The sequence below is a fragment of the Aulonocara sp. 'chitande type north' Nkhata Bay genome, linkage group LG19 (genome assembly GCF_057382095.1).
Source record: "Aulonocara sp. 'chitande type north' Nkhata Bay isolate Kocher_YH1m ecotype deep benthic linkage group LG19, A_spYH_male_GT1.1, whole genome shotgun sequence".
In the NCBI taxonomy this organism is placed as follows: Eukaryota; Metazoa; Chordata; class Actinopteri; order Cichliformes; family Cichlidae; genus Aulonocara; species Aulonocara sp. 'chitande type north' Nkhata Bay.
Genome location: NC_141362.1, coordinates 30,561,053 through 30,582,880, shown reverse-complemented (window position 1 = coordinate 30,582,880; position 21,828 = coordinate 30,561,053). Strand labels below are relative to the sequence as shown.

The following is a 21,828-nucleotide window of genomic DNA, read 5'->3' as shown; positions in this document are numbered from 1 at the left end:
CTTTAAAACTATCATCAGGCTTATAAGTAACAAATTTAAAGAACTTAAATTTTCTAGTAAGAAACTATAAAATAACATTAACTCATTACTGAAGACTACAGGAGCTATGAGTTTGAACTATTAAATTATTAACATCTATTTTGGTGAAGAGAATATTTCATACATCCCTCACCTTTGTCACAATTATGCTGCCCTAACACACTCAGAACGTTTCACCTCTCATCCGAGAAGCTTCTTCAGTTCTAAGGTCAAATGGTGGAGAGTCCCAGATAGAAACCTAGTGGGAGTTTCCCCCCACAGAGGGACAAAAGGACCCCCTGATGATCCTCTAATCGCCTGAGCCAAGGTGGGAAACTCCACCATTTGACCTTAGAACTGAAGAAGCTTCTCGGATGAGAGGTGAAACGTCTTCAAGCAACTTAAAGAAGTCCAGACGCTTTTCTTTGCAAGCTCCTTTGACTACGATGACCTGGATGACTGAGAACCTTCACAGACATATACAGTATGTGGTTAACTACATCTGTACAATAGTCATGACAAAAAACTGGCACTGGTTTAAACTTTTAGAAGCATCAGGATAACTGATTTATGAGAAAATGTCATTTCAAGCAAGTCCCTAGACCAGGGTTCACCAACCTTCAACATCAACAGGGACATTTTAGCCCCTCCGACCGTATTCTGGGACAAAAACAGACACATGCGCACTCGTGCTTATGTGTCTGTAGTGCAGCCGGGGGGGGTGAATAGTCCGTTTATACCTAATACAAGAATAATAAGATTTCTTAATAAGATGAAGAGCTTTTTACTTTCAAGAACTGTTTTATAGATGCTATGAAGAGGAGGGAAAAAAATTGGAAATTGGAAAATTCATCAAATAGAAAATAGTCCACTTTCAAATAAATAAAACGCAGCAGTGGCCGAATAGTTTTAAAGTAAAAAGAATAATCGTGATAACTATTTGTCTGTAATTATCACTTCAGTTCATTTTAATGTGCTGTCATCTTCTGTTTTTCATCAAGCCACAGGCAGCAATCAACCGTCCAGCCCTGGGCGTAAAAAAAATACAAAAGCTGATGGTGGAAAATATACATAGATAGTTATTGAAAAACACCAGAATATTCTGTAACAATCCAGCTCACAAAACCTTAAATACATGTGGACGAATCACCGGATACACACAGCTTGCGTTGCATGCCCACGTGATGTTTCGATGCACATTTAAGGCTGCCAGCTTCGCACCGATCCACAAAAGTCCTAGTATGAAACAAGTATGTGCAAATCTTTGCTTGTGGGTCATATCGTAATGGCAGATTTAGTGCAGAGAACTCTGGGAAATGTGCTCTGAGTTTGGCTCGTAGGTGGTAACTAGCTGTCTGGTCTGGGTCAACTTATCGCAAAGTGGATAGATGGAGAGAGGCATCGGAGGGTTGCACCAGCAGAACTTTATTCCTGGATGCGCTAAACACAGTTTGCAGATTATTGCTAACATTTCGCTCACAACTGGGCCGGTTAGACTCTTTTGGCTGCAGTAGCTCCAACTATAAACATACTTTTCTCACTCTTTAAACTTCGTGCTGCAGATGTAACTCGCACTCACTTGTGCACAGAGAGGCCGTCTCTGTTTTCCCCACAACATTCAACCTGTGGCACGGAATACATTACCATCAGACTGTTTTCTTAAAGCAGGCTATCCCTGTAACATGCAAATTTTTCTTACTTTTATTTTTTCCGCCCAAAACTTGAGGGAGCCACAGCTGAGGACGAAAGAGCCACATGTGGCTGCCGACCTCCATCCTAAATCAAATTACTGGTTTTCACAGAAACACGAACAGATGTCAATGGCCCAGAATTCAAGGCAGAACTGATACACCCACAGCAAGCATTACGTATTCAAAGTCAGTTTTTTGAGGCTATAAAAGAGAAGTCAGACAGATCAGTAGGCATTACAACCAACACTGCAGTCATGGATAATCCACAGAGAAGGCCAAACGAGAACAATGACACACCGTCCAATGATATATTTAGGCAAGGTACGAGTTTCTTCCACAGTGACTCGTTTAGCCATCACTTTTTCTCCTCTTTTCTTTCCATTTCATCTTTTTTTTCCAGGTAGTTTCCTGAAGTCAGTGTTGCCTATTTTAGTGGAAGAACATTAGTTGAAATCATTCTTAAATATTTGCTAAACCTGTGTGCTTTTGTAGGATGCTTGCATATGAAGTTGTATTTGTATGAGGTCAGATAAACCTAAATATAGCTACAGTAAATAAGATGTGTTTTCTAATGTAGCTGGTTTGTGGCTTGACCGCAAACTCATTGCAGCTGTGAGGAAATACAGTTCACTTGTTCAAGCATGCCTACAAAGCAGAAGAAGCTAAGAAGGAAAATGTAAGTCAATTGTGTTTTCTGCCAAACATTGAAACATTACAATATTTTTATGTTTATTTACTAAAGGTGGATCAACAAAGTACCCACCGATTATACCGTTCCTTGGATTGCTGAACGCTGTGCTGTTGATAACGGCTGTTGTTATTGGAGTTAACTGTGAGTGTGAAAATTCACATTAAGTTTCGTTTCCCACTTTTTTTAATTTGGAAACTTACTGATAAACTGCTGATAACACACTTTCACTATAAGATTTTAGAGTAATCATGTTAACACAAGCAGTAACACATCTTTTAAATAGAAAATGTTCTAGTTTGTTGATTAAAAAACTATTTTAGTTCCTTCTAAACAAAACTGTGTCAAGATTATTCTCCAGTACTTTGAAATGTGATTCAACTATTGATATTTTGACACAAACATTTTCAGGTGCCAAAGTCAAAGAGGGCTCCTTGCACATTTCCAACCCAGCTGTAACACAGCTCTTCAATGAGCTCGACTATCTCCGAAGCAACCACAGCGATGTGATCGAAGCTGAAGAGGAGGCCAAGAAGGCGTTAGAGAGCGCGATCAACAACCACAAAGAAGTAAAGGTGAAAATTGAGCAGCTGAAGACCGTCAATGATGGTTATCAGAAACAGATGCAAGCACTGCAAGTGGAGAAGGCAAACCTGAAGTCCAATGTATCAGCTTTAGGTGAGAAACTTTTATCCTTATTTATGTTTTCCTGAAATGTGTTAACTGGAAAAGACGATAACTCTTTGTTTCTCTCAGAGGGATCTTGTGGCGGATGCCTCCCTGGTTGGGCTCTTTTCAACTCGTCCTGCTATTTCTTCTCCTACACCGAGTCCTCTACTGTCAAAAAGAACTGGCATGAGAGCAGAGAGGACTGTGTTAGTCATGGCTCTGACCTGGTTGTGATCGATAACCAGGAAGAGCAGGTGGGTTGAAAATAAGCAAGAGAGGAAAATTGACAAAAAGTAACTAAACAACACAAGTTAACAGCTTGACAGAAAGTCATTAACATGGATTTGAACTTTGCTAAAATGAAGACTTAAGAACTTTATTATTCCAAACAGTCACACCTTATTTTAAGTATATGATGTTTTTATTATTTATTTGCATCATCGTTGTTACAAGATCATCACACTACAAACAGCCAGCAAGCATGATAGGAAAACCAATAGTTCATTCTGTTACTAACAGCAATCAAACAGGCTAATCATGTTAGCAGTACTGTATTAGCAATGAACACAAAGTAATGCTGACTGGGAAGGTTTAGAAATTTAGGCACAAACTGAGGTAGATTCACCCTACGATACATCAGGAGAAGAACACAGATGTAGAACAAAATGGGTTTTGCTGCTCTACAGAAGGCAGAGTGCCAACAAATGCATTATAATTCATTACTTATAAAATCCAGCATCATAAAAGGAAAGACTGAGCTTAGACAAAATTGAAGCTAAATAAATATTCAAATATACTGATTTTTTTTTCTTTTTGGTTACACAGAAATTTATCAGTAGCAACATCCAAAATATGAAAACCAGTGATCAGTGGTGGCAAAGCGGATTCTGGATCGGTATCACTGACATAGAGACTGAGAACAGATGGGTTTGGATTAATAATGTCACAGAGGTCGAGCAACGGTGAGAGCTGAAACAATATTTTTCTTGTTTGATAATTCATTAAACATATTTTTAAATGAATTAGAATTTTTCTCAGGTACTGGATGGATGGCGAACCCAATGACCAGGGAACCCACGGAGAGGATTGCGGGGTTGCAGTTTCCTCCATCTTTAATCCCTGGAAGACTCGTTTTGATGGAAGATGCAACTGGCATAACTTACACTGGATATGTGAAACGCCATCAACCTCCTAGGACCTGGTGTCCACATATGTGGACATCACATTTTGGGTTGTCTAGAACAAAATACTACATTTTGCTCTACAAGGGCCTGATATCCACTTACGAGGACATTATACTGCCACTGTTTTATCGAAATTTAAAGGGGATGTCCTGATATGTGGATCTCATTTTTCTCAGAAAAAAAAAAAAAAATCACGTAATTCTTTGTTTTTACATTCATCAGGTCCCAATCAGCCAAAATAGCAAAGAGAAATCAAAAATGCATGCCATTAAAGAGTTCAGGTCTTAAGAGGTTAAGATAAACTCTACTGCTCAAGCAATTACTTCAGATGATCCTGATTGTACTATAGCAGTTGTTGCTATGTCCTCTAGTCTTGCAGAGTATATTACAGTGCAGGTTTGAACATTAATAAATACATTGAAGACTTGTGTTTGGATTTTTAAAATGAATTTTGACCTGTATCTTTTAACTGTATTTTAACCAGGGGCAATTCTAGGATCAGAGCTTTGGGGGTGTTGAGCACCCAGAGAGCTGCCCAGCCAGCCAAGATACACTTTACTCGTCACAATGAGACTTCTTCCCTGTCTCTTTCGGTCCCTGCATCCTCCCTGTCCTCGTCGTCTGTTGTCTTCGTCTCCGTTATCAGTCATCATAATTTTACCATCTCTGTGCAAGTCTGCAAATTTCTTTATTAAATCATAAGATTCTTAAATTCATCAAGTCTCTCTGCCTGGGTCCTCATCATAAAACATGACATCACTGTTTTGTACATTTTAACAATTTAATCCCACATTTGTGAAAGAAAAGCAAAACACTTTTTTGAAAAGTCTGTAACAAAACCATCAAATCTGATAAAGGTTATTTAAATGCTGCAAAAGAAGAATGGATTGGAATAAAAAAGGAAAAAACATCCTAACCTTAATTACTGGGAGAATAATGAATGATGCTCATAGTGAGTAAGAAGTAAACTGAGTGCATTTTTTGGACAGAGATTCACTTTTAATGTGTTTGTATAATATAATACAGATACATAAAAAACACTCCCAAAACAGAATAAATTATTACAAAATATATTAAAAAAAAAAAGAATATAAAAATGGAGGCAACTCTGCCTGTGGTAGAATGTATACAATGCATGAAAAAAATCTTTACTGCAGATACTAATTTCGTGTTGTAAGATTTATGAGTTTCATGCTTTCATAGTGGTCCTTAGGAGAGCTTGACATTTTTATCAGGTGGTCCACACTGTAAAAAGTTTGAGAAACACTGATAAGTGTCTGTGTGCTTTTGGAAAACATTTAAAGCTGCAGTACAGAATCTTTGAAACAAGCTTAAAACATTTTTAGAAACAGAGCATCTGCTTCTCTTTACAGCTCCTCACTCCACCAGGGCTGTTTGGCTCTTTCTGATAGTGATACAGACAACTGGACGGTCCAAAGGTTGGCCTACCTATTACTGGCTGAGGTTTTAGTAGAGTTGTGGCTGAACCACATAAAAATATATCATTAATTTTAATCTCCCTGATCAATTATAATGTTATATGAGTAAAATCAGGTTTTTTTCAGTTTCTGTTGTGCCTGTCACTGCTCCCTGTCTGTTTTCTTACCTGGTTCTTCCTGACCTTGTACTTTCTCCTCACGTTCCCTCTTTCCTCTCTCCCTCTTCGGACTGACAATCATACACAAATAGATTGTATTCAATTAGATGAAAAATTAAATTAATATAAAAAAATACTATTAAGATCGCTAACAAAAAGTCCTCTCTCAGTGTACTTTCAACCAAAAGGCAAATAACCAAACCACATGAACATGTAATAAAATATATAAATATTGAAACACTGATTCGACATTATTCTTGATTTTACACGTTTACCTGAATGTGGCTCCTTTTTTTAATCTATAATTTTATTGCTAAAGTGTTACGTCCAACCAAGTACTGTATGCTTTTTATATTTTTAGTAGTGTGTCACACAAACAGCAAATATTGTCAAAAAAGTAAGAAATCTTTGGGGGTGCTTTGATTCATTTGTGCTGAAGCACCCCCAAAAATGGGCTAAAATCGCCCCTGATTTTAACACTTGTGCTCAGGTTTTTATTGTTCGCAGAAGACGATATATTTTTTTTTAATGCTCAAACACGGAACTTCTTGTTTCAGATCATCTGAAAACCAATATTGTACGTTTATTTGGTGAATTTTAATTTAACCAAAACGCACTTATTGAAGTTTTCTCCTGTTAATTGGTGCAAAACAGACATGACACCCAGTACTGGTGCTTGTTTCTCTTAATCTATGCCAGAGACTTAAAACTGGTGAAGGTTTGATACTGAAAATATAATATATTTGGAACAATGTGAATTGATCAAAATTTGATTTGGTTGCACTTTTAAATTGTTAATTGATTAAATGTGTTTTTAAGGCTTTAAAATCTATGTGACTAACATCTGTACTTGTGAAGTTGTGAGAGCTCAAAAATACTAGAAAGTAAAGTAACAATCTAAATGTAACACTGAAAAAAATCAAAGAGTAAAACACTCTCCCTCTCCTCACTCTCATATTGACATGCAATTTTACTAGGTACATCTGTGTGCCCCAAAAATATCTGGGCCAGACTAAATCTGCTTCAAACACGGCCCCCACAGTGTGTTTTAAAATAACTTTTAAACACTTTCAAACGTAAAAATCTACCTATAGATGATTTTGATCATTGTTCTTTTTTTCAAGTGATGCATTCAGCTCAGTGCTGACAACATCATTTGAGACCAAAACCTTCTTGATTTTGATGCCTGTCAACTCAAATTTTTGCTTTCTTTCTTTTTCTTAAAAAAAAAAAAATCAGTATCATGTTCAGTGTTTGGTACTGCTATTTGCTCTAATGTATTTTGTTTGCTGTCCCACATCATGATATACGGTAAAAGCTTAACCAAAAACTATAGTTGAAATTTTGGCTGATATTTTCTCACAAAAACATATCATCTCATATATCAAAAATCTTTCAGCATTCACATTAGATTTTCAGCAGAAAATATTAAATAAGTTGTTTTTTATAAGTGAGCTAACTTGACAGCTTAAATTAAAAGTTTGAGCTTCAATTGGCTTCTAAGTAATTTGTAACCTAACACATCAGAAACCAGCAATCATGAAAAAAATAGCAAGCAGTACTGCAAATTATTGGTCAGTGTCACAAGTCTTTAACAACTCGCTCCACAGTCCTGTCTCCCTCTCCTCACCAACAGATGACTGCCCCTCTTGAGCCTGGTTCTGATGGAGGTTTATTCCTGTTAAAAGGGAGTTTTCCCTTCCCACTGTCGCCAAAGCCCTTGCTCACAGGGGCTTGTATGATAGTTGGAGTTTCTCTTATTATTGTGCGGTCTATAGCTTACAATATAAAGTGCCTTGAAGCTACTGTTCTTGTGACATTTGATTATATAAATAAAATTCAACTGAACACTGATGAGGGTTCCTTCAGCTGTGATTTGGACAAATTCTTTGAATTCTCTCAAAGAGATCAGCAGATGCACATCCCGTGTATCTGGAAAGTAATTGTGGAACCCACACATTAATAACATCTATCACTTCCCTCTTTGTTTTTACAGACAGCAGATTTCACTGGAACTGATTGTTGATGACCTCAGCAGTATTTGTTGCAATCTGTGACAGACTGTTGCTTAAATGCACTGACATATGACTGATTTAGACTGAACAGTGAGAATGGAGGAGACAAATGGTGGTTTTCAGACACTTGTCTATGAAGACGATTTGCAGAAGGAAGAGTATCCTCCTTACCATCAGTCTAACAGGATACAAGGTATAATAATTCAAATTTTTATTCATTGCACTCCCATAGTCAGGTTTCTGATTCTTTTGATTGAAGTAGGTTTTACAGAGTTAAGATTTAATGACAGGACCTGATGATCTGAGACAACTACGTGTAAGGTTTACATGCTCTAACAGGATTTTTCTAATCATAAATAAAGAGTACAGAGCAGATGTTAAATAAACTACTAGTAAACAGTAATATTAAATCCTAAAATGATCACATTTTACTCTTTTAAAGCTTAAACCAAGTTATATGTGTGTTACCTGCGTTTAAGTTGAAAATTCATAATGTTCTGCCTGTTTAGTGTCCATGTTCACTATGAGTCCTGGGAGACGCCACAGACTGGCTGCAGCGTGCCTGGCGCTTCTTGCTGCTGTTCTTCTGATACTGAATGTTGGCCTGGGGATCCACTGTAAGTCATTATGAGTTATAGTGCACAGAAATGTTTTCATTATTAAATAATTTCTTTTTTGCAATTTAGCAAATGGTTATCAAACTTTGCCAATAGTCCAAAAAAAGAAAAAACTTCAGAAAAACTGAAAAAAGTCCTGATAATTTTTCTGCCAGAACACCTTCTGTTTTTTGTTTGTTTGTTTGTTTGTTTGTTTGTTTTAGTACACAACAAAATTGGTTTTTATTCTTTTCTTTTTATTCTCGTCAATTCCAAAACTGTACTAAAATATGCCGGCATCCATCTCCTCATAAAATGACTAAACAATAATTTACAATCTTTAAAATTTGAGCATTTTTATTTTCCTTGAAATTAGTTTGTCCTCATATAAAGACATGGAAGTGACTTCAAAGTGTTGTCTTTAAACAGGATACCTGGCAAACATTAACAAAAAATATAAGAATATTTAACAATATCCAGAATACATTTAAGCTGGAATCACTGCCTCGTGGTTCTTTCCATCAGCCAAATTGTTAAGCTGTGGTTTCTATTCTTGTCTGTTGAATCATTGCATTTACTTCATCAATGAAGCCGAGACTACTTTATCCTAGATTAACACTGTAGGATCTCTACCTTACAATATGAAGTGACTTCAGATGAGAGTTGTTGACAGCTAAGCGGTGCTACATGAATAAAACTGAACAGATCAGTGATCCTGTGATTTAGGTTTATTAGAAAAAAAAGATCGATGACTGCAGCCCTCTCAGCACAAGGCTGACAGGACTTTCCCCCCCATATAATAAATAAATAAAACACAAAATAAAACATTAAAACAAAAAAGACAGATTACTATACTAAACTTCCAGATAGACTGCATCTACTGGATTTGTTTTGTCTACGCTTACCTTTCAAAGACAGTGAGGAGCAAAGTACAATTAGAAGTGTTTCTTCTGATGAAAACTTTTCATCAGCAGCAAAGGCATAAGGGTCACTTAAATGGATCACTTAAACTCTGGTTCAAGGTGCACATCTTTTTCTCTGCTGCGCTAAAGATGCTCTCAGCTGTTTAACTTTAGGGATGGAGAAAAGTTTGACATATTTCATGACCATTAAATATTAGCGAGGCCTCTGAGAATGAGGTCAAGCAAAAATCCCTGCTTGTGCTCATGGACTGTAAATTTCAACAAATAAGACAATAATACGACAAACTGCTGAGTGACACAAGAGCCTAGGGGAAGGGCAAGCATGAAGTGAGATGCTGTGTGTGTGTGTGTACACATGTGCTCACACATGTTGGTACCTCTCTCCCCGTAGCAAAGTCCTGAATAAAGTCTGAATGTTCAGTCAATCAAGATCCATATGAGCTGTAAAGAAAATAACCTCAGCTTTTTCTTGGATGTTCAAAGTTTTTCAGTTCATACAGGAACATCAGCAGTCTGGGTGAATGTATCGCTGTTTACTTCCCCCGTCTCATTGAGCCTGGTCAGGATGTGTTCAGAGGAAAAAAGAGGAACAGAAAGAATTTTAAAAAGTTAGGGTTGTTTTTGTTGCTCTTGTTTACTTTTAAGCCAAAAATAAAATGAATAAAGCTACAAGGTTTAATATTGAGAAACTTGAGGTGGAAAATGACTTGAGCATTGTATAATTCAAGTAACATACATTGAACATACCATCAAAAAGTAAAATAAATCATAACATTAAACTCACCTTGCTAAGTTGATCAGGCTTTTTGCTTCATCCCCTGAGACCAGCTGCACTGAAGCTTTTGTCCTCATCTTTTTCGCTCAGTGAGGTCTTTCCTTTCCTTGGCCATTCCTCTGCCAGCTGCCTTTGCACTGGAAAACCAAAGTGTGTGATCACAGGTGAAGTAAGGGATATTTTTCCAGTGCAGAGTTTAGAGTGCTCCATTTGGTGATAGCCGTTGAGCAACATTTCTAAGGATGTTGAAAAAGACAAATATTTCTGTTTACTATTAGGCAAAATCATCAAATAAATCACATTTTCAACAAAAGTTAGAGCGAAGGCACAGTTACAGGGAAAATGTGTCTGTCTGTGACTAAATGTACTGAGGTGAGTAATTTGCTGCCAGCCTGCTTATTGATTCATTGTACTGATGCTACAATGATTTGTACAAATCTTGGAAATCTTCAATAACATTTCTAAATAAAACTGATGATGTACAATGTTGTCAAACCACCTGATTTATAATATTGTTACTTAAGAATAAGAAAAGTAACTGATAGGTTTGTAGCTTGAACCCATCCGCTGGAACGTTGAAGACAATATACACTCAACAAAAATATAAACGCAACACCTTTGTTACTGCTCCCATTCCCCATGGGATGGACGTAGAGACCTAAAATTCATTCCAGATACACAATATAACCATCCCTCCCAAACAGTGGTCACAAATCAGTCCAAATGTGTGGTAGTGGGCACATCTGCTATATTGAGATAATCCATCCCACCTCACAGGTGTGCCACATCAGGATGCTGATCTGACATCATGAGTAGTGCACAGGTGTACCTCAGACTGCCCACAACAAAAGGCCACCCTGGAATGTGCAGTTTTTTGCGCTATTGGGGGTCTGGGGACCCAGAACCGGTCAGTATCTGGTGTGACCACCATTTGCCTCATGCAGTGCAACACATCGTCGCATGGAGTCTATCAGATTGTCAATTGTGGCCTGTGGAATGTTGGTCCACTCCACTTCAATGGCTGTGCGAGGTTGTTGGATATTCGTGGGAACTGGTACACGCTGTCGTATACGCCGGTCAAGCACATCCCGAACATGCTCAATGGGTGACATGTCCGGTGAGTATGCTGGCCATGCAAGAACTGGGACATTCTCAGCTGCCATCTGCCCTGAACAATGTGAACCATGATTCATCCGTGAAGCGCACACCTCTCCAACGTGCCAGACGCCATCGAATGTGAGCATTTGCCCACACAAGTCTGTTACGGCGACGAGCTGGAGTCAGGTCAAGACCCCGATGAGGACGACGGGCATGCAGTTGAGCGTCCCTGAGACGGTTTCTGACAGTTTGTGCAGAAATTGTTTGGTTGTGCAAACCAATTGTTCCAGCAGCTGTCTGGGTGGCTGGTCTCAGACGATCTTGGAGGTGAACCTGCTGGATGTGGAGGTCCTGGGCTGGTGTGGTTACACGAGGTCTGCGGTGGTGAGGCCGGTTGGATGTGCTGCCATATTCTCTGAAACGCCTGTGGAGACGGCTTATGGTTGAGAAATGAACATTCAATGCACGGGCGACAGATCTGGTTGACATTCCTGCTGTCAGCATGCCAGTTGCATGCTCCCTCATTGCTTGTGGCATCTGTGGCATTTTGCTGTGAGACAAAACTGCACATTCCAGGGTGGCCTTTTGTTGTGGGCAGTCTGAGGTACACCTGTGCACTACTCATGATGTCAGATCAGCATCCTGATGTGGCACACCTGTGAGGTGGGATGGATTATCTCAATATAGCAGATGTGCCCACTACCACACATTTGGACTGATTTGTGACCACTGTTTGGGAGGGATGGTTATATTGTGTATCTGGAATGAATTTTAGGTCTCTACGTCCATCCCATGGGGAATGGGAGCAGTAACAAAGGTGTTGCGTTTATATTTTTGTTGAGTGTAATTACACTGCAAAGCAAGACACAAGTAGGCAAGCTTCTTCATGTTTCTCGTGCATGGGAGAGAACCGGACAGACGCCGTTCCTTTGCTTGACCCCAGTTGCTCTCGTCCGTTCTCCCGTACCACTGTTCTTTTATTGAGGTTACATGAATATGTATAAGTTCATTAACATATGACGTCTACATACACACAAAGAGTACCTTGCCTGTGTGTGTGTGTGTGTGTGTGTGTGTGTGTGTGTGTGTGGCCTGCTGATCAAAGGGTCAAACATCCTTGGTCAGGAAGAGGGTAGCCTCACCCTAGATGGTTCATCCTAGATAACACGGTGAGGAAGTCCTGCAGTTCATCTAAACAAAGAGCACTTAGACTAGAACAGACGCAACTACGTTAATCCTACCATAAAACAATAAGACACGGTATGACCTCTCATGCTCCCAAAGTGCTGTCTAATACACACAAAGTTTGCAGACTATCAAGGATCAAAACCTCTACCAATCTACAACTAATTACAAAACTCTAAGCATATATAAGTAAATATTTCTAAGCATAAATGACAATCAACAATACAAATCTAACAGTAACCGTATTCAACAATTGCAGATAACAAACTCACAGACACTCACCTCACGCTCGATGATACCGAACGCATCAGCAAAGAGCTCATCAACCTCCAGGATACTTACAAGACTGCAGTGGAAACCATGAAGGATGCCAGGAAGCAGCTGGACAGTGAGATGAGCCGTCAGACACAAACCAACTGGGAGCTTGAACACCAGACAAAACGAAGCAATGACTATAAAAGTCAGATGGAAAAAGTTACAAAGGAAATTGAAGCCATGAGAACACGCTTATCAATGCTTAGTAAGACCGGTTTCATTGTTTCTGTATATGATACAATTGTAAAAGCATAATGATTTGTTTCATAATTTTCTATAATGGTGGTATTTTCTTTTGGAAACAGGCGATGGCTGCAAACACTGTCCTGCAGGATGGATTTTAATGAACTCTGTATGTTACTACTTCCCCTTGAAGTCAAATGAATTCAAAACATGGAAGGAATCCAGAGATTTCTGTCAGCTGCAGGGAGGAGATCTTATAATCATAGACAGCCAAGATGAAGAGGTTTGTTAGTATTTCTGTGGAGCGGTGTTCATGCAGATTTCTGAAAATTTATCTTTGGTTTTGTTTCTTTTTTCGTTAGAACTCAACAGTCAATTATTTGATAAATCATCAAGCTGCCCCGACACAAACTCGTGACCTGGTCTGGGAGTCTGACGTTCCTCGCCGTGTGATACCTTGGATGCCTCACAGAGACCCTGAGTTTCTGGATTGGATAAGCAGAAGAATAAATCATCAAGATACGCCTCATCCCCCAATGGGCTTCTGGATCGGACTGAGAGACGTCCATGAGGAAGGGACTTGGAAATGGTGGGATGGAACATTACTTGCTGAAGGGTAAGAGTTCAGTGTCATTTAAAATGACTGCTTTCATTTCAAACATGAAGAAATATAAACATAAACAACAAAAGTGTACTGTACATTGAGTTGTCTCCAACAACACTACACAGCTTATTTTACCTGCTAGCATGAGTTAGGAGGCATTATAAACTTATTTAATCCAATCCCTTTGATGCAATTAAAATTATCAGCTCAATATCATCTATATGTACAGCAATGACATATATGCACATATATGCATACATACAAATACACATCTCTATATACACATACATATGTAATGCAATATGCAATGCACAATGCAAAACAACAATCTACATTACTACAGCAAAGGGTGTACCCGGCCTTTTCCGCCTACGGTGGCTGGGATAGGCTCCAGTCCCCCTGCTACGCTAAATTGATTAAATAGAATACAACAGATGAACATATACATTCGTACTTCTACTTTTTTATGTTTTCATTTTGTTTTAATTATACACTTAGTCCATTCTCCACATACAGATATACAAAAACTTCTTCTTGGTCTTTGAATACTGTGCATCTTTTCATTTAATGTAGCATGTAATGTAAGATTTGCTGGAAATTTCACATTAAGAATGAAAAGTACGTAAAGTAAAGTTTATATAGTTCTTTTTGAAGACATAAAAGCAACAAAGAACTGTACAAAAGTTAAAACACAATTAATATCAAGGTAATCATTTTTTGAAATAACAAAAGAATGTCAGGAGGAGGCCTGATTAAACGTATACACACGGTGAAACTTGTGTAAATCAGCGGTCAGTTGTGTTTGTCCTCCTGAAGGATAAATTACACGAATAAGATAAAAGGTGAATAACAATTAATGTGAATCGCGTGAAAGGAAATCCTGTCTCAGCAGTGTAACTTGTCGTTTGCTTCAGGTACTGGAATGATGGAGAGCCAAATGATATCAACAATGAGGACTGTGCAGCGCTGTATCCCAAAGCAAACTTCTACAAGAGCTGGAACGACGTTAAATGTGATGCCCAAATGAAATGGATTTGTGAAAAAGCACCAAAACCACTGAGCTAAAATATCTGCAATAATGCATCACAATCTTACATGAACACAAGTTGCTATCAGACAAATCTCTGTAAGCATTTAATAAACCTTTTAGCATATTAGCAAATCTTACAGCTAACATGAAAAAGCATTATTCAGCACATTTATATAAAGTAAACTGCTGTTTAAAACTGTTATGCCCATATGTGTACCCTGTATTTATCTACAGCAATGCTACAGTAAATTGTTCATCTAAAATATATACAGACTTACAGTGTTTTACATTATTAACACAATATTATACCAGTATGTCTGTTTACACCTCATCTGCTGATGAACACATTAAGAAACACTTGTGCCTGGTAACAATTAAAACTGCAGCTTTAATAACCTGTTTCTTTTAGCAGCCTGTGTACAAAAGGAAAGATGATAAATAGAGAGTCAAAGTCATTATTTATACTTTAGTCAGTATTTTTAACTGTAGAAAATATTTTGGAAGGCTAATAACATATTTCTGGAATATTTGAATTATATAAGACTTCAACTTAACTGGATTACTGGATAATTTAGAAACGAGATCAAGCATGTTGGTGAGCATCTGAAGGGATAATAAGTGAATTTTGTGGCTGCTTCCTGTTATTCATTTTAGGCCTGACAGAGTAGCTGCTGTCCATCACGTGTACAGCGCATGATATTATCAGTTTACTTCTTTAAAAGAGTTAGAATATGTTCCTCTAAAAATCATAACTTTTGAAAAACAGTTTCTAAGACAAATGTAAATGTCAGAAACAATCTAAATAAAGAGAGAGCATATCTGCAGAGGGAAAACAGTGTCTGAGAATATTTAATGAATCGTATATTTCACATTCAAAAACTAATTTCTGAGTGTGCTAAGGCAGCATAATTGTGACAAAGGTGAGGGATGTATGAAATATTCTCTTTACCAAAATAGTTCAAACTCATGTTTATTTAAACTTCTTCAGTTCCATGAATGAAGTCTGCATTTCAGTCATTAACTGTCATCACAGGGATGCTTTTTACCAAATTTTCAGCACCAGTAGTGGCTCGTTTGAACATTCTTTCTAGTTATGGTGCTAAGCTTTCCATCTCTAGGTAGGTCCACGACAAGTTTAGCACAAGACACAGTGAGACATGAATGGGCAAATGAATGGTGGTAATGAGGAGACCACCCACATGTACCAATCAATAATGTGCACAAATCATTATGAAATTCTGCTTCAGCTTACAAAAGTTATGTGCACTTTTGTGGCATTTACATCTCTTTGGTTGAGATAAAAAAGCCAGAAGATGGTTACGACTGAACAAATGAGTCACAGGATAAAAAGCACAACAAAAGAGGAGTTTGATGTGGCTAATGTGATCGTACTGCAGTTCAGATTTTCAGAATCTTAAATGAGCTGGTTGGAAATGTTAAGTCTAATTATTGAATGTTGTCATTGTGTTTCTTAAATCTGTAAGGTGTTAGTTCAGTCTATAGGATCAAGACATTCCTTTGTCTCTGACCACCTCTCCAGCTACTCTGTGCTGGGGGAGGATTATTGTAGACACATCCCTTGTGAAGATTCTGTTTCTTGTGTGGTAAGCTTCCTGCCCTTTTGTGGCTTCACTGTGTTGTGCATGGTGAACCAATACAGGAATTGAACCATATATTGGGTGTGGGGGAGATTACCATTTTATGACTAAGGATGTTGTTAGAAACAGTTGGAAGTCACGCACACAGAAACACATATTCTCACATGACACACACACACACGTTCTTGCACATGCATACCGATGTTTATACATACACACACATAGTGCCTTGTCTTAGAACCATTTGGGGGTTCACGGTGGGAGGTGCTTTTGCTGTGATGTGTATTGTGTGAACTGTTTTCCCAATAAAAGGCAGCAAGCGGAGGCCGTCGTTGGGGTCAGTCTACGGTAGGATTCAGAGTGCTTTCTGAGACACCGGCTGGGTCTCCCTTGCTTAGCAAGTAAAAGATGTTCGTCTTGTTTTTGTTGTTAACGAGAATAAGTTTCTAAACCAGCGGGGCTTGTGGAAACACAGACCCAACAGGAAACATCTTGTATACAACTGTAAACCTTTGAAATTAAAATAATATTTTTCTATTCATAGCTCCTGTAGTCTTCAGTGATGAGTCAATGTTACTTTACAGTTTCTTACTAGACAATTTAAATTCTTTATGGGGATGATCATGCTCGACACAAACATCCACTTGAAATAATTTCATTCAGCTATGAAAAAACTAATGTGTGGACTGAAACTTCTCAAGCTGTCTCTCACATGTCATTTAACTCGGTCTTTAATTTGGAGATGGTACAAAAGAGCTCACTCCCAATACTGCTGCAAGTTGTTTTTTTGGGACACCACCTTGGAGTTGCCCTATGACACTGTCCCTATCGAGATCAGTCAGCCATGGCGTGCTAGGTGAAGACCCAACTGACCGCAGTAGCCCCAGTAAAGATGCCCCTGAGACAATCCAGCACACAAACAGCAGGGTGCTAGCAGGAAGGGCATACATGGAAAGCCATATCAAGGTGGCCGGCGTAGTAATCTGAAACATCTGTGCCCAGTACGTCCTGGAAGTCCCAAGGTCAAAATTTTAGACGCCCCCTATGGTGGTCGAGAATGACAAAGCTAAGATCCTGTGGGACTTCCAGATACAGATGGACCGAATGGCGATAGCTAACAACCAGACATAGTAGTGGTAAACAAGCATGGCCATAGTGATACACGTAGTGATACCAAAAGACAGCAACATCAGGAAGAAGGAACACAAGAAGCTTGAGGAGTACCAAGGGCTCAGAGAAGAGCTTGAGTGGATGTGGAGGGTGAAGGTAACAGTGGTCCCAGTGGTAATCGGAGCACTAGATGCAGTGGTTCCCCAGCTCGGCGAGTGGCTCTAGCAGAACTAACAATATTATAATGGAAATCCCACAGAGGACTGAACAAGGACTCAAACTGAAAGTGTTTTTCCTGTCATCTCCAACAACTGCAAAATATTTTGAGGTTATAAAATGATGTGTTCTAAATCATTTTATTACTTATAAGCCTTGATGATGATAGTTTTAAAGTAAGATTTAAGATAATTATCATATATTGGCATGTAAAAAGTGTAAATCAACACTTTATGAATGGTATTCTGCTGGTAGTCGTTGGAGTTCTTGGGATTAACTGTTACTATGACAGTCTACGTGACAAAAATACAACTTCAGTTTCCCTTTTCTGTAGAATTTCACAGTCCGATCACCAAAAAAATGAACGCTGAGCAACTATATTAGGGGACAAGGGGATTTTACATGTTGGAAATGTATTTTGAGGGTATTCATGGAAACATACAAATGTGGTGATTTTTGATCAGCATTGGTGTTTGTTCCAAAGTTTAGTTTGATATTAGATATTTTACATTAAAGACACACACACAGATGTGATGTGATCGAAAATGAAGAGGAGGCCAAGAAGGTACTAGAGCATGTGATTCTCAAACTTTTCACAATGAGTACCACCTCATAGAATATATGGCTCTTGAAGCACCACCCTTGTGACCGGCATTAAAGTACAGTAGTATAGGCCTATTTAGCACCACATACAGTTTACACGAGACAATTTTATTTATTATATGAATGTTATTTATTTTAACTGTCATAAACAGGATGGAACAAGTGATAATAATAACAACTGTACTGCAATAAAACATCCGGTCTTATGTGATGACATATGAACAAACTACTCTGCGTTTATCAGGGCTGTTGTGTTTTCAACATGCTTTGATGCTTCTATCTTGTTCTATTTCATCTGAACAAGCCCCCCAAAAAGGGGTGCTAACCATAGCTGTGTAGCTAGCCACCTTGTAGCACATTATTATATACTAGCTAGCCCAAATTCAGTAGCCCTACAAACACCACTGCTGTTGAGTTTTCTCTCTTCATTTATGTCAGAAGTGCTAACAGAGCTGTACGTTTTAATTTTTGCTGCGGCGATTAAGCTGCTGGATTTTTGGCTTCACGACCCTCCTTCGTGGTTTGTGCATGTCAAAGCCCAGTTTGTTCTTCGTGGTGTTTCAGCCGACGTGTCGTCGTGTCGAAATACCATCATGTGGTGGCCTCGCTGGATCCGCTGTCCACCCGCTGTGTGATGACCCTCCTCCCAAATCCCCCCTCCCAAGGGAAATACACCGTTCTCAAGGCACTGCTGCTGTGGCGCTACTCCCTCTCCAATGCAGAGTGGGCCGAGAAACTCCTCTTTCTCAGGCCTGGGTGATGGTATCGCTCTCGAGCTCATGGAGAGCATGCTGTGATTGCTAGGATCGGATGACAGCGGATTTGTCTTCACTCACCTCTTCCTCTGACAGTTGCTGCTGGCCGCGAAGGATTACCGCTAACTCGCAGAAGAAGCAGATCGCATTCACCTGGCTACCAGAAGCTTTGGCATCCAGGGAATAGTTCACGACTCACTGACGGCATCTTCTTCATCCCCACCGATACTCCCGAGGACCACCAACTCATCGATGGTGCCTGAGATTTTGGTACGGTGGGAAAAAGCTGTGTTTTTTCCATCAGCGTTTTGGCACCTTTGCATACCTCCGCAATGGTATATTATTGTGTGGATGCCTTAATAGGCATCCACACTATTGAGTTCCTGTTTCTCTTTATTCTTTATTATTCCGGGTGTTTCCGTACACTTTTCACCGTGGATCTACTTCCACAATTTTTGTGCTATTTTCACCGTTCAAACTCTAAACTGTTCTGCTCTTTCTGCTTATGCCGGCTATGACTTTTGGTGTTTATTACTATTATACTTTTTAAAATATTACACTTTTTTCCTTTAATTTGTCCCATTGAAATGAATGGGAAACTTCCACAATTCTGCTAAAACTTTCTTGTCTTTGAAACTTAACTACTGCCTCATACTTTCACCTAGAAACTCCATTCAAACTTTAAAACGTTCTCAAATGATTGGGCTATTCCTGTATGATTCAGCTTTTTCAGATCTTCTACTTATCTCTCTTTAAGTCTTCAGTTGCAAAATTGTGATTTTTCAGAAAATACATGCGTTGCTATGGTTGCTATGCAATTAACTCAGAGGGGACAGTGAAACTGTTTGAATTTTCTCTTCATGTCCAAACAACTTCTTGCTACTCGCTCAATTTCCACTCAAGCCCCACAGATTATACACCAAAACGTAGGTATTTTTGCTGGCTTTCAGAAAATGTCCCTATCATTGTTGTGGGACTCATAGTTATTTTGCAAATCTCCTCAGAGTAACACAAAGTCAGAAAACTCTCCATATAAACTCAATGGAGAGTTTGTTCAAAATCACCGCTGGTTTTCTCTAATGAGAGGCATTTTCAAATTGTCATATCTTCTTAACGAAGCGAAGTTAAGACATGAGGCTTGTCCCGGTATATCTTCAGACACTCCTGATGCTCACAATTCAAGAATTATTTTCTCACCTATTACCGTTCTGAGATGAGTTAGACTTGTTTGAGGGTAGGAAATTTGTCCCTCGCTCAGATTTCATCAGATTTCAAATTCTGGAAATGAGTCACTTTTTTCTCTCATCATATCTTTTTGATGGATTTCCACAGAGCCCTGAAAATTTCCATGACTGTTCACCAAAGCCTGCTGTTTCTTACGGTGAAAGAATGATTTTGATGCTCCATATAGATTTAGAGTTACCAAAGGTTGTTTGAGAGCAAGTCAAGGCAGTTTTTGCTTCGCCTCTACTCAGTTACAGTGTATTACAAGTCATATATCTTTAATAATTTATATTTTATCTCTGAATTATGAAGACCTGAAGATTCCCCCATCTCTTCTGAACAAAACAATGTCTGAATGACCGTTCTAGCCTCTACGGTTAGGAAATTATGGCCATTTGTTCGAGGGGAATCCTGAATGTCAGAAATACACTGAAGAAAACTCACACCTCTCTCTGTGTCTGCGTGTGTAAGGGCTGACTACAGCAGGTGCAGCTAATTTAACTGACCTACATATACCAAGCCCAGACTCTCAACAGCTCCTGTTCCCTTTACTGTCTGTGTATGTGTGTCTGTGTATCAATATTTCTCCTATGTTTAGGTATTACTCCTCAATCATAGTATTTCTGCTAAAGCAAAGTACTTCTACTACATCTTAGTACTTCTGCTAAATCATAGTATTTTTTGAAAAATCATAGTATATTTGCCAAATCATGGTATTTGTGCAAAATCATGGTTTTGGGGCCAAATCATAATATTTCTGTTATGTTATAGTATATGTGCTGAATATATTATATGTGCCAAATCACAGTATTTATACCAAATTATAGTATTTATGCCAAATTACAGTATTTCTGCTAAAAAGCAGAAATAGTCCTTTTTAGCAGGAATTTCTGCCAAAAGATAGTATTTATGTTAAAACATAGTATTTCTGCTAAATCAGAGTATTCCTGCCAAATCATAGTATTTGTACTGAAACATAGTACTTCTGCCCAATCACATTATTTGTACTAAATGATAGTACTTGTGCCAAATCATAGTATTTGTGCCAAAGCATCGTATTTGTATGGAGTCATAGTATTTCTTCTAAATCATAGTATTTCAATCAAATCTCAGTAGTTGTTGTTAAAACGCAGTATTATTGCAAAATCATAGTATTTGTACCCATTCATAGTATTTCTAGTAAATCATAGCATTTGTGCCAAATCATGGTATTTGTGCAAAAACATAGTATGTCTGCAAAACCATAGTATATCCCTTATGTTATAGTATTACTACTAAGGCATAGTATTTCTGCCAAATCATAGTATTTGTACTAAATCATAGTACTTGTGCCAAATCATAGTATTTGTTGCACATCATAGTATTGGAACCAAAACATAGTATTTGTCCCAAAGCATCGTATTTGTATGGAGTAATAGTATTTCTTCAAAATCATAGTATTTCAATCAAATCTCAGTAGTTGTGTTAAAATGCAGTATTATTGCCAAATCATAGTATTTGTACCCAATCATAGTATTTTTGCCATGTCATTGTATTTGTGCCAAATCATAGTATTTTTGCCAAATTGTGGTATTTGTGCCCAATTAATAATTCTGTTATGTTATAGTATTACTACTAAGTTGTAGAATATCTGTTATGTTATAGTGTATCTGCGGAATATAGTATTTGTGCCAAATCGTAGTATTTATACCAAATCACAGTATTTGTGCTAAAACATAGTATTTCTGCCATATTGTGGCATTTGTGCAAGA

At 38.3% G+C, this 21,828-nt stretch overlaps 2 protein-coding genes across 2 annotated transcripts; both read left to right on the top strand.

Moving 5' to 3' along the window:
- The first annotated feature begins 1,880 nt into the window (after positions 1-1,880).
- LOC147307373 (hepatic lectin-like) lies at positions 1,881-5,233 on the top strand. The gene is made up of 6 exons (XM_086274735.1): positions 1,881-2,030; positions 2,452-2,541; positions 2,809-3,075; positions 3,154-3,320; positions 3,892-4,028; positions 4,105-5,233. The coding sequence occupies exons 1-6, from the start codon at positions 1,964-1,966 to the stop codon at positions 4,259-4,261; spliced, it is 885 nt and encodes a 294-aa protein (XP_086130861.1). The 5' UTR covers positions 1,881-1,963; the 3' UTR covers positions 4,262-5,233.
- Positions 5,234-7,952: 2,719 nt separating this feature from the next.
- Positions 7,953-15,107, top strand: LOC147307372 (uncharacterized). The gene is made up of 6 exons (XM_086274794.1): positions 7,953-8,055; positions 8,372-8,479; positions 12,699-12,959; positions 13,060-13,220; positions 13,300-13,553; positions 14,456-15,107. The coding sequence occupies exons 1-6, from the start codon at positions 7,959-7,961 to the stop codon at positions 14,604-14,606; spliced, it is 1,032 nt and encodes a 343-aa protein (XP_086130920.1). The 5' UTR covers positions 7,953-7,958; the 3' UTR covers positions 14,607-15,107.
- The last annotated feature ends 6,721 nt before the right edge of the window (positions 15,108-21,828 follow it).